This window comes from Phaethon aethereus, assembly GCF_964289735.1.
Source record: "Phaethon aethereus genome assembly, chromosome: 4".
Lineage (NCBI taxonomy): Eukaryota > Metazoa > Chordata > Aves > Phaethontiformes > Phaethontidae > Phaethon > Phaethon aethereus.
Genome location: NC_138578.1, coordinates 42,759,649 through 42,772,536, shown reverse-complemented (window position 1 = coordinate 42,772,536; position 12,888 = coordinate 42,759,649). Strand labels below are relative to the sequence as shown.

Genomic DNA, 12,888 nt, shown 5'->3' with positions numbered 1-12,888 from the left:
AATAATGCATAGTAATTTATGTTTAAAAGCTTCTCTGTTTGTAAATATCTCTTTCTAGCATTCACAAGAACCAGACTGTGTACTAGCTGCTCTCTCAAATTTCCTGCTTATACTGTTTCATCTCCATTCAGCCTACATTGAAAGGTTTCTGGCAGATGTGTTATTTTTATGGAGTACAATTAAAACATTTTAAAAAATCCTCAAAACAGAGCATGCAATTTCATACTTAAGCCCCACATAGACTAATTTGAATTTCAAGAGAGTTTTTTTCTGAGCTGTTCTGGAATTTTTTTTGGCAACAAAGGAATTCCTCAAAATCCCCTAGTGATATAGCAAAATTATACATGAAAGAATATTTAGCTTTCTTTTTTCAATTCAGAAACTTTTAGATTTTTAGTTTTTTTGAAAAACCTGATGTTCTAAATAACATCCTTATGTATTTTGAAAACAACTAATGGAAACTAATTTAATACAAAACATTTCTTGGAGAAGAGAGTTTGGTTGCCTTGGAGGTCAATTTTATAGCGTATTTGTCTTTTTAATAATTCATGTATTCAATTGTGTTTAGTGTCTGAAACTTTAGGAAAAGTAATGTTTAAAAACTTGTTTCACAAAACTGTAAAAGTTTTCTAAAGCCTTTTTCAAAATTAAAAAGAAAATGCCTGATTATTTTTTTTTTTAGAATACACTCCTAGAGTGAAAAACTACTGTACCTCTATCTGCATGTAAACTGTAATTATTAACTGAATCAGCCCTTCTCCAGAAAAATGTAACTGAGAATACAGCAAAGCTGACATTCATCTAAAGAAAAGAAAAAACATCTTTAGAAGTTCGCTGGTAACAGGGCTCTTTATTTTGAAATGTGGGTCCAAAAATAATTTCCTTCTTGGGAAAGACTCCCGCACCTTAAAGGAGTCTGACATTATTCATGCTAAAAAAGATTTTTTTTTTTAATATCTATCCTTCAGTGCCATCTCTTGACATACCTCCTCCAGACTGAAAAGGACTCCACCAATTGGGGCACCAAAGGCTACAGATACTCCTGCTGCTGAGGCAGCTGACAACACCTGGAAAAGAACAATGGTGAGGGTTTTCTTCCCCAGTCTGTGATATGTCTTAAACATGAAGAACCGAATCTCATTACAGCTACCAGTTTCTTCTACGTTTCTGCCAAGGACACACAGACTGACTAACAGGAAAGCATCAAGGAAGTGTATCAGAATGCTCAGAAGATGTGGCCAGGGGACCAGCAGCCACAGATCAGGTACTAGCCACAACAAAGCCAAAGATGCTGCTCAAAGCCTCCCCAGAAAAGCACCCAAAGGAGTCTATGCTTCAGTATGAAACTGCTGATATCTCATTTTCAAGAAACTGTAGTAAGCTTTCTCTGTGCCAGATGTGTGTGGTGGTGAAGTCCACTAACCACAAGTATTATTCAAGGGACAAAAATTGATGACATAGTACATAGCTTTTATATCATTATACCTGGAGCTTTGCGCTCAGTAGTCGTCAAGCAAAAACTTGCAGAGATTAAGGGAGAGATTAAGAGGAACTGAAGCAGCAGACAGTCCTCCAGCATCATGGAGGAATTCTGTTCAATACATGAGGATTGTTAAAGTGTGTGCTAATTGTAACAATAATGGACAAATTCATTGCAAGAACACTGATGCCCAGGTAGTAGCCCTTACACATCTGTGGAAGAATACACAGAGAAACTCTAAGAATTATTGCATTATTCTGTTCTGAGATGAGTAGCTAAACCATAGGTAAATTAAATGATTTAAGAATACACAGCTTTGAAATAGGAAGTGAATGCAAATTTCCCATGCTCTGCAGTCTCCTTCCAGAAGTATAGAAGTTGAGACTGAGACCTGAAGCACAGTTGGGATGACACCCTTTTTTATTTTACAATACAAACATTTTATTGAATTAGTAAGAATGTTAATCTTGCTACTCTCTAAGACTGTACCTGCTTTCATTAGCATGGCTCTCTCTATTGGGTTTACGTGACAAGGTTTTGATAGCAGGGGTCTGTAGGGGTGGCTTCTGTGAGAAGCTACCAGAAGCTGCCCCATGTCCAACAGAGCCAGTTCCAGCTGTCTCCAAAATGGACCTGCCGCTGCCCAAAGCTGAGCCTGTCAATGATGCTAGGGGCGCCTCTGTGATAAGATACTTAAGAAAAGGTTAAAAACACTGCACCGCAGCTGTGAGAGAGGAGCAAGAAAACTGTGAGAGGAACAGCTCTGCAGACACCAAGGTCAGTGAAGGAGGGGCAGGAGGTGCTCCAGGCACCAGAGCAGAGACTCCCCTGCAGCCCATGGTGAAAACGACACTGAGGCAGGCCGTCCCCCTGCAGCTCATGGAGGACCATGGCAGAGCAGATATCCACCTGGAGCCCGTGGAGGGCCCAACACTGGAGCAGGCTCCTGGCAGGAGCCACAGTCTGTGGAGAGGAGCCCACGTAGGAGCAGGTTTTCTGGCAGGAACAGTGGCCTGTGGAGGATCCAGGCAGGAGCCGTCCATTCCTGAAGGACTGCACCCCGGAGGAAGGACCCATGCTGAAGGAGTTTGTGAAGGACTGTCTCCCATGGGTAAGACCACACGCTGGAGCAGGGGAAGAGCATGAAGAGGAAGGGGCAGCAGAGACAAAGCATTACAAACTGACCACAGCCCTTGTTCCCCATCCCCATGTGCTGCTTTGGGATAGAAAAGTGTGAAGTTGAGGCATGAAGCAGAGCCTGGGAAGAATGGAGAGTGGGGGGATGGTGGTTTGAGTTTTGTTTTTATTTCTCACTATCCTGCTTTGTTTTTAATTGGCAATAAAGTAATCTTCCTCAAGTCTAGTCTGTTTTGCCTGTGATGGTAATTGGTGAGTGATCTCCCTGTCCTTATTTTGACCTATGAGCTTTTAATTTTATTTTCCCCTGGTGTCTTGCTGAGGAAGAGGGGTGAGAGAGCAGCTTAGTGGGCACCAAGGCTTAACCCACCACACTCTCACTAACAACAACAAACTGACACAGAGCAGAAACACTGCTCTCACCAACCCTTTCCCAGGAATACTTTGTTCACAGTTCAAAAGTCCTCTGCTGTCCTCACAACTGAACACACTCATCAATTACCAAAAGGTAGAGCCAAGAACAGAAATAATTTAAGTAAAATCAAATGGTCTCTGAGGTGGGAGTATGACATGGAAACAATTCACCTTGGAGAATGCTAGGGATAATATATTGTTCTTAACACAAAAAATAACACTGATAATCCAAGCCTAAACACGGACCAAGAGAACAAATATCTTGTTTTAAATAAATCAGTGTAAATGCATTGATATACAATACATTCTAGAAATGCTTTTAGAAGAACTTACCTCCCTTTTTTTAGCTTCATTTGTGCTGTACTTTGGAAAGAGGTAGGAAAAAATATTCCCACAGCAGCAGGCAACATGTACCAAGGGACCCTCTTTTCCTAAACTTAAACCTGATGCAACAGCCAAGACTAAAGTAATTGTTTTTATCATCAAAGTCCACTTCCCCAAGTAACCTCTGATGATGAAGCCACTCAAAATAGTTTTTATCTGGAAGAGAGAAAAAATGGTATCTCTTACTGTATTCTCCTTTCTTCAGAAAATAATTACTTTTATCATTTTAGCTGCAAAACTTCAAAAATAGCCTTTTCAAATTACTAACTTTATCATGCTTTAAAAAAAGTATTGTTCAGATTGCTACACTGAGTCCATTTGGTTGCCAGATGCTCTCCATTTGCAAATTATTCTTAAACACCAGACAAGAACATAAAATATCATTATCAATTATATTTAGTAGAATATTAATCTGCAGTAGCTTCTAAGACTGCATTTATTGGTTTATGATGTAAATTATCAAGCGAAAGTCAGAAAACACTCAAAGGAAACATAACCCTTCAAACACTACACTCAAGGTCATCTATTGTAGCAATATCATATTTGGACCAATTTTAATCCTCTGTTTTCTCCTTATGTTTTTCGATCTCTACATAAAAATTTAGCAGTAGATTTCTTGACATAAAGATGGAAAAGATCAGCCTTTTCCACTAGAAAAGATGTGCCACTTGCCTAAGGTATTACTTTGCCTAACAGTGTCATATTACTAGCCTGGAAAATATGCCCACATACAGGAAATAATATGGTTATCATAGGAAAGGACAACATGCCTATAAATAGGTTGTACACAAAACACTGGGCAGCTGTGGCTAGAAAGTAAAGGTTAGTTAAATATGGAAACCAATTTAGGATGAAATCTCTTCTGGAATAATGACACAGAACTACTCCAGGCTTATTCAGTGGCAGGATTTGTCCTTCAACTTCTACAACACACATACATAAAGAAATATTTACACAACTACTGGACAAGTGACATCAACCAGACTTTGACTTGGGGTTTATCCCTCCCATTCTGTGTATAGTAGCAGACAGCAATTGTAAAAATAATGAGTTTTTGAGGATATTACACATTTTACTTTGTGACTGTTCCAATGGTTTGTGCTAGACAAGGCAATTAAAGCCAGTGCAACAAAAGATCAACTGCTGATCAAAGGACCCATATTCTGTCAATGAACCACTGCTCTCTTATCCCTGTAGGGAGGGTGAGGATTGGAGGGAGGTTTGGAAATCACTCTTCAGAAGCCTACTCTCTTAAGCTCAATGCTGGCTTAAAAGGTAGTCCAGCGAGAAGCGTGCAGCAAAATCTACAAGCTCAGGAGATTCTCTAAAATTTGGGGTATTTTTCTCAGCAACAATTACATTATTTCAATTTGAATACTTGTATTAACATATTTCATCAAAGTCACAGGGTGCTCCCTCTTGGCCCCGTAAGGCAGCAGGGCTTTTCACCTTCACATGAAACATTCATAATGTATACATTACTTAGATCTCACCTCAGGTATCCCCGAGCCACAGGCGTAGGGAGCAAATACTTTCACCAGAGAAACTGCTAAGAAGGCAAAGCTCAAAGCCCAGAAAATGTACATTATGTAGTTCATTATGTATGAACCTGGACCCTAAAAGCAAAACCAAATACAAACAAAAAGTCAGAACATAAATTTGATGTAGGAGCAAAATCACTACTTAACCCAGAAGTACTCTTGCTCAAGTACAGCTACACACACGTTTTGAGGGACAGTAACTATATTACCAAGCCAAGAGAGAATTTGGGTTGAAAAGCATAAAATCATGACACCTGCACATCAGCAGTTGTGTTATACAAGGTAGAAAGTGTTCTAACACTTCATCTTAAAAAGAAAAAATAAACATGATGCAGCTATTTTTTTAATAGCTATTAGCTGTTAAAATCTACTGAACAGAGTGAGTCTTCTTTATTTAAAAAGTTTTGCAGTATAAAAAATAAAACCGATCTATTTTTAGTTATTGAAGAACACCACAAATTTCATTTTTATTTTTTTATGTATAGCTATGATCAAGAATAAAATTCTCCTGTTATTAACAGTTCTACACTCTCACAGCTTCCTTACACCTGCAACACTCCAAGCCCCCTTGCAGTGCATGAAATGCACATTTATTACAGTACAACCTATTAATCAATTCAACTGTTGAAAAATGGATCAGACAGTACAACCCAAATCTGTGTTCAATGCCCTAACCTTAAGACCATTATTTCCATTCCATGTTCAGTTGATCTGTTGAGCAAGACCATCAAAGAATGGGTAGATACTTACTTCTGCTTGCCCAATTATTAGTTCTGCCCATGTTTTCCACTGGGGACATTTATCTCTTTCTTCAAATGTGGTCTCATTTGAACCCCAACAACACTGTTCATGGTTAAACCACAAAGCACTAAGGCAAATGCCTTCCTTTAAGTCAGTCATCCAGTCAGCAGCAATATCAATTAACCCTGCCAATGCCCCTGTTGTAGAAACAGTTTTGTATTAATATTCTGGTAAATAAGAATAACATACACAGCTAAAATGAAGAAATGTGCTGGTATTAATTGATTTAAACCGAAATTACAGAAAACCTAAAGAGAGAGACATTTAAAATATTACTGATTTCCAGGAATATATCCTATTTGCAATATGGTAAAATTAGTATTTGCTGAAGAATCTAGTACCTTGTATATTTCCCCAGGTAAATGCATCTTTTTTTTTTCTATGCCACAGTTGTCCAACAGTGCACTGAAACTAAGGAGTTAAGAGTCAAAAGAGGACTGATATATTTTTGTGATAAAAAAAAAGACAATAGACCTTCTGACAAAACTACCTTGCCATGCCTCAGAGAATTCATGAACTAGCCTACTATGTTTTGTATAGAACAGCATATTTGAAGAAAATAATTCTTACCTTGACAACAATAGTGTTAGGACAAGATAAATAAAACACTAACTAAACCCTAGTGACATTCATGTAATCCACATACAAAACAACTTAATTCTCTAACATAGTGAGCATGTAAATTTCCTACTGCAGGTAACAAACAGTATAGATAGTAAGCAGTTCACAAACTCAAAGCTTAAGAGGGCTTCTGTGTTCTAACTACATGCAGAAAACTTGCTGAAGAGTCCTCACAAAACAGGCATTATTTAGGAAATAGCTTCAAAGGATTTAAAAAAAAAATATTTAAAACCCCTTTATTTCACAAAAGCAAAACAGTTTTTCATGGTTGCAGTATACTGAAAAACTCCTTCAAAAGCCAGTATTTTTGTGAACATGTACAACTGTTAATTATAATTTACTATTTTTAGGTATTAATCACTACTGGAAATAGCTGTCTAGAGACAGCCACAATTTACTTGTGTAAGTTGGTAGTAGAGAATTACCTCCTATTTACTAATTTGTACTTACTAATCTTGACAGACCCTCAGTCAAAGGCAATATTTCAGTAGAACAAAATTTGAACTAAATTAATTAAAATACATAAACATAAGATCTCCCCATGACTGAAATCAAGGCTGTACCATTTAAGGTGCACTAGACATACATAAAAGAAACCAATTGAAACTAAAAAAAAACCTAGTAATGTTCATGTCCAGAATTTGCTTGCTTTGTTCTCAGCAGCTTGGGGGTGGAAACACAACACTGCACCTTCCCACCCAAATTATCACAAGCAATTTCCAGTAATTATACACTCCCTGTTTGTATATTCAGAGGTATATAAACATGCTACAAACTTTGCATATATATTAATATGTGATTTGTGAAAGTGATTACGTCTATATCTAAGTAGTAATCATACAGTTACCATGCCTTTCAAACAGGTGTAGCCATACTCTGCAACTAATCCAATTTTCCTAGCATTTAATCTAAGACCTCTGTTTTGAAACAAGGATCTAAAACAATTATAAGGTTTTAGCATGTGTAACTAATCAACTGTAAGTTTTGCAGATTTCTTAATATAGGTTCGTTCTGGAAGGTTACTGAGTACGTGATTAGTTTAACTTTATTATAGAATTCTTTAGCCTAATAACTGTGTGATTATGTTTAACAGCCTATTCTCATAGTCCTTAGGCTGTATTTGCCTCAATGCTAACATTGTAACTCTGTGTAAACAGTTAATCACAAGGAAAGCAGGCCTCATGAAAATTAAAACACAAGTAGAAATGGAGAAGACAGGTGGAGAGAACCAACAGGAGAAGAGTTAAGAGCAAGGACTGAGAAATTAATGAGTACAGAGAAGGTATCTTAACCTTGAGAATAGAAACATCCTAGCAGGAATGCGCTAACAAGACTGATAAGAAGGAACTGCTTGACTGAACGACAGAAGGGGCAAACATCCAAGGAGAAGAAATTATCCTCAAGAGACCCGTGACCAGACAAGGGAAAAAGAAGTAGGGGGCTAAGTCCCCAAACGACCACCGATGACCACCTGAGAACCCCACGCACGTGTAGTGTAGTTTTGCAACACCAGCATTACGTAAATGTAGTAGATAAGCAAGGAGGCGGTGATTTCTTGGAAAATGTGTGAATATTCATGTCTTTAAGGCATATAAAGGATGAACTTTTGTTTCAGCGCACGCAAGATAGGAGGAGATAACCCCCATGCGTCCAGCGCTGCAATAAAGATGTCTGCTTAATAACACTTTGATGTTACTGAGTTTAAATTTCTTAAGTTTGTGATTTCTTTGAATCAGTTTGAAGTACTTTTTTGGAAAAACTGGACACAAAGTTTGTGACTTCTCACTCCTACACATTTTGGTCACTCCAAGCAATGCTGACAGAAAGCAGCACCACATGACAGTGGAGCCACAAACTATCAGTCAATTTGATCTGTAAAACTCATCCTAAAATACATTACAAACAAAACATAAGAGTTGAAGTAGAGGCCAACAAACTCTACCTGTTAAATCTACTATTTTCTGTGTAACAACTTCTGGAAAGGTATGACATAAACATATAGCTAGTCTTTGCTCATGTATAAACACATGCTTTACAAGGAAGTCTGTTTACCAAAACTATACATATACCAGAGCTACTTTTTGGTTCACATAGAATAAGCTAATAGGTTCCGTAAAGTGAAAAGAAAAAACAAAACCCCAAATTATAGCAGCAAAATGATGTAGCATAATCAATTAATACACTTTCACAATAAATCCTACAGGAAAAAAGCAAAATTTAGCAGAAAGGGAACACACCAATCTCAATCACAGTATTAAAGAACATTGATAATTTAGTAGGTAGAAGTTCAATAATTCTGAGAAGCTCTCACTAAATTCAGTGGGGATTTTGTTTTCCATCTGATTAGTAAACCCTCCCCTCAAAATGCTAAAGCCTGTAAATCGAGGTAGTCAACATTTTCCTTCCCTCATGGAATTATGGTAGTAGTCTGAACCAGCTGTTACCCAGGTTGGTGGATAACACACAACTGCAAAGCACAGTAACTATACTTGTTGACAAATGTAAGAAAGAAATCCTCTGTTTTTTAATTTACCTGATGCCAAACCAGTTAGTGTGACTACTAGCCATCCTGACCATGCATCGTACAAACTTTTTGTCATCTCCCATGCTGATTCTTTCTTCTTGCTGTTAATCTGCAAAGAGAAATCATTATGTATACTTGTACGTGTTTCTGTAATATGAACAGGAGAAAAAAAGTAAGTATGACATAGAAACTGCATGATGCAAGCTGCAAACAAACATACCCTCTCTTTATACTACAAGCGTTCTCCTTGTATTTAGTGTTTTACATAGAGAAATCAGCTTGTTTATTCAGACATCAAACAACTGACAGAGGAAAGTAAATTTGATTAATTTAAAGAACTAAAGCCCAGGAAATGCATTATTAGGATAAATGAATACTTCCCATGATACACATCTAAAACATATAATTGTAAAATTATTTATCTCCCAAATCTTAAATTATTTTTTGTTGAACTTTAAATAAACTATTAGTGTACTACTACTAAGCTATTCACAGAATCACAGAATCACAGAATCACTAGGTTGGAAAGGACCTTTAAGATCATCAAGTCCAACCATTAATCCAGAACCACCATGTCCCCTAAACCATGTCCTGAAGCGCCACATCCACACGTTTTTTGAACACTTCCAGGGATGGCGACTCCACCACCTCCCTGGGCAGCCTGTTCCAATGCCTGACCACCCTCTCAGTGAAGAAATTTTTCCTAATATCCAATCTAAACCTCCCCTGGCACAACTTGAGGCCATTTCCTCTCGTCCTATCACTAGTTACTTGGGAGAAGAGACCAACACCCTCATCGCCACAACCCCCTTTCAGATAGTTGTAGAGAGCGATAAGGTCTCCCCTCAGCCTCCTCTTCTCCAGACTAAACAACCCCAGTTCCCTCAGCCGCTCCTCATAAGACTTGTGCTCCAGACCCCTCACCAGCTTCGGTGCCCTTCTCTGGACACGCTCAAAGCACCTCAACATCCTTCTTGTAGTGAGGGGCCCAAAACTGAACACAGTATTCAAGGTGCGGCCTCACCAGTGCCGAGTACAGGGGCACAATCACTTCCCTACTCCTGCTGGCCACACTATTCCTGATACAGGCCAGGACGCTGTTGGCCTTCTTGGCCACCTGGGCACACTGCCGGCTCATATTCAGCCAGCTGTGAACCAGCACACCCAGGTCCCTTTCCGCCGGGCTGCTCTCCAGCCACTCCTCCCCAAGCCTGTAGCATTGCATGGGGTTGTTGTGGCCAAAGTGCAGGACCCGGCACTTGGCCCTATTAAACCTCATACAGTTGGCCTCTGCCCATCGATCCAGCCTGTCCAGATCCCTCTGCAGAGCCCTCCTACCCTCCAGCAGATCAACACTCCCACTCAGCTTGGTGTCATCTGCAAACTTACTGAGGGAGCACTCAATTCCCTCATCCAGATCATCTATAAAGATATTGAACAAGACTGGTCCCAGAACCGAGCCCTGGGGAACACCACTCGTGACCGGCCGCCAGCCGGATTTAACGCCATTCACCACAACTCTCTGGGCTCGGCCATCCAGCCAGTTCCTCACCCAGCCAAGAGTAAACCCGTCTAAGCCACGAGCCGCCAGTTTCTCCAGGAGAAAGCTCCTAAACTTCTACTTCAAATGTAAACATATTGCTTTTATCTTTAGACTAAAACGACAAAAAAGTAAAACCAAAAACTGGATAATTACCCTGTGATTCTTCTAGACAACTACTACTACTGACATCTGAAGTTACTGTACTGAAAAAACAATTAATTCTTCTTTTAGCCTTATTTACTTTATTTTGTGCACTTAGCTGAAATTTGTGCATAATTTGTTTTATGATTAAACCTTCAATTTGTAACTGGATCCTACTCTTATAATTTTTTCATTCTATAAAAGGAGGGAGACTGTATGTGCAACAAACAGCAAAACCTCCCCCAACCCAACCAAACCAAGAAAGCACCATACTACACAAGGAAATCTAGAAAAAAATAGCATCCCTAAAGCAAATAAATATCTTTTATAGTTTCCTCTACATTTATGGGATTCTCAAACTTTTTTCTTTTTAATATAAAGTATTGTTTCTACAGTAACGTGTCTTTCAAAACCACCATGAACTAGTACTCGTTTCCTCTTCTTTCCACATCTTTGACTACATGGCCAGACAGTCTCCTATCATTCAGGGCATATTTATATATTCCACAGTAGTTCTGCGACTATAAACTGAACAGGCTTGTCTGACTTTTCTGGTCTCAGACATTAAGATGAGTAGTAGCTGTGAGACCTCACCCTAGATAACCTATTTCCAAGTGTGATCTGCCTTGCCAGGATTTGGTCAGGCTCAGCGTTCTATCCAGTGGCATATCCATTAGACACTAACCTACACATCCGCAGTGTAAAGATGGTGTTGTGTTAATTACTGCTTAGACATCAAATTATGAAATGAAGTAGTACATGGAAAATACCTTCTTACTTTTCATTAAAAGCATTCAAACAAGGTATGTGTTCTCAGATCCATTGTCCAAGGATCTCTTTTCCTTAAAAAAGAACTAGGTAGTGCAATTGTGGACGTTTTGTTTTTTAAACGACTGTAAGGTTAATTTTTAACCATGTCAGAACAAATCAGCACATACATCCTACATTTCCTTCCAGAAAGTTAAAAACGGTGCTTCCAAAGAAAGCAGAATAACGCTACAGTGTTGTACATGAAGGAACCTCTCCCCTGACCGCTCCATACAATGACAATTAATTTTTAACCATTCATGTTGATCAGTTAAAAGTATTTTCGGAAAAATTACATCTCCAAATCTGTTCTGTTTTTAAGCTTGATTAATGTATCCATCCCAAAAGTTTGGCAGTAAGGCTCTAAATAGCGTATTTCCTCCTAAAACGCTATTAAACAAGTCTATTACACGAATGACAGTATCCAGCATGTTACTGACTAACACAACTCGAGGCCATTTCATGAAAGAACCCATTGCAGAGCGCACCACTGATAAAGAAGAATTACTGTTTCCCTTCCAAGTTATAAAACTGTTGCAGGACTGAAGATATCAATGAAATAGGTGTTTTTTATATAGCATTTGAGTAGTTCTAGCTGACGTAACTACTTACAAATTTAAAGTATGCACATACTTGTATGTGTTACTAGATCAGACCTTAATTCCAACACCCAACAAAAAATATTTTTCAAGTATTGTTATTTATCTCAAGTACCCGTCTATGCCTTTCTCTGTCTTTGCACTTCTCTCGAACCCAGTCAATGGTATGGAAGTCATCATACGTTCCTACTCCAGGAATTGGTTCATCCAAAAGATCCAGTAAATGTGTTGAACTGTTGATACTTCCTCCATTTGTCATTGTATAATGAGTTCCTGTGGCAGAGGAAAGACAGGAATGAATAAATTCTGCAATAAACAAAGTATTCTAATGTTCATAACACTACAGCATATAGAATTTCTGAGCAAGTAATTAAGACATTTCTCATAATATACATATTTTACTTCATCTAGGTCTCTCAGCATTGCATGTTATCATTTTTTTCTGTCACTCATTTGTAGGTTAAATTTGCACATTAGTGCTTTTGTATTTCCATTGGTTAAATATGAATGCACTGGTCAAATTGTTGTTCTGTTTTGTGTGCACGCTCCTGAGAAACTGCAGGAGAACAGAGTGGAAGAAATGAGCAGCTTCGACACACATTTAACGTGAAGTTTATTTCAGTTTATGAACTACCAGAAGAAAATCTGCCTGCAAGAAAACAAAACCAGATGACTAGACAAAGTTCACAGCATTTCCATAAGTTGCCAGTTATTTTTAAATATACATACCATTGATTACCAATCTCTCCTACATGTCTAAGCCAAACCTAAAATACATTATCAGTGCAGCTAAAAAATAACAGAAAGCCAAGCAAATCGCTTTTAAAAATTATTTTTATTTATTTATTTCAGGTAACTCACAGAATAGCCGTCAGTTATGAAAACTGGAAATACCA

At 38.3% G+C, this 12,888-nt stretch overlaps 1 protein-coding gene across 4 annotated transcripts in view; it reads right to left on the bottom strand.

Annotated features, from left to right (window-relative positions):
- CLCN3 (chloride voltage-gated channel 3) overlaps positions 1 to 12,888 on the bottom strand; it is a gene marked incomplete at both ends in the record, with an annotated part of 53,272 nt that overhangs the window by 13,465 nt on the left and 26,919 nt on the right. For 3 of the 4 annotated variants that reach the window (XM_081999281.1, XM_081999282.1, XM_081999283.1), the window contains 6 exons: positions 987 to 1,067; positions 3,365 to 3,571; positions 4,909 to 5,031; positions 5,707 to 5,894; positions 8,912 to 9,011; positions 12,108 to 12,265. In XM_081999281.1, coding sequence (XP_081855407.1) covers positions 987 to 1,067; positions 3,365 to 3,571; positions 4,909 to 5,031; positions 5,707 to 5,894; positions 8,912 to 9,011; positions 12,108 to 12,265 — 857 coding nt within the window. The remainder of the gene's footprint in view (positions 1 to 986; positions 1,068 to 3,364; positions 3,572 to 4,908; positions 5,032 to 5,706; positions 5,895 to 8,911; positions 9,012 to 12,107; positions 12,266 to 12,888) is intronic. The other variant, XM_081999284.1, reaches the window with a different exon arrangement.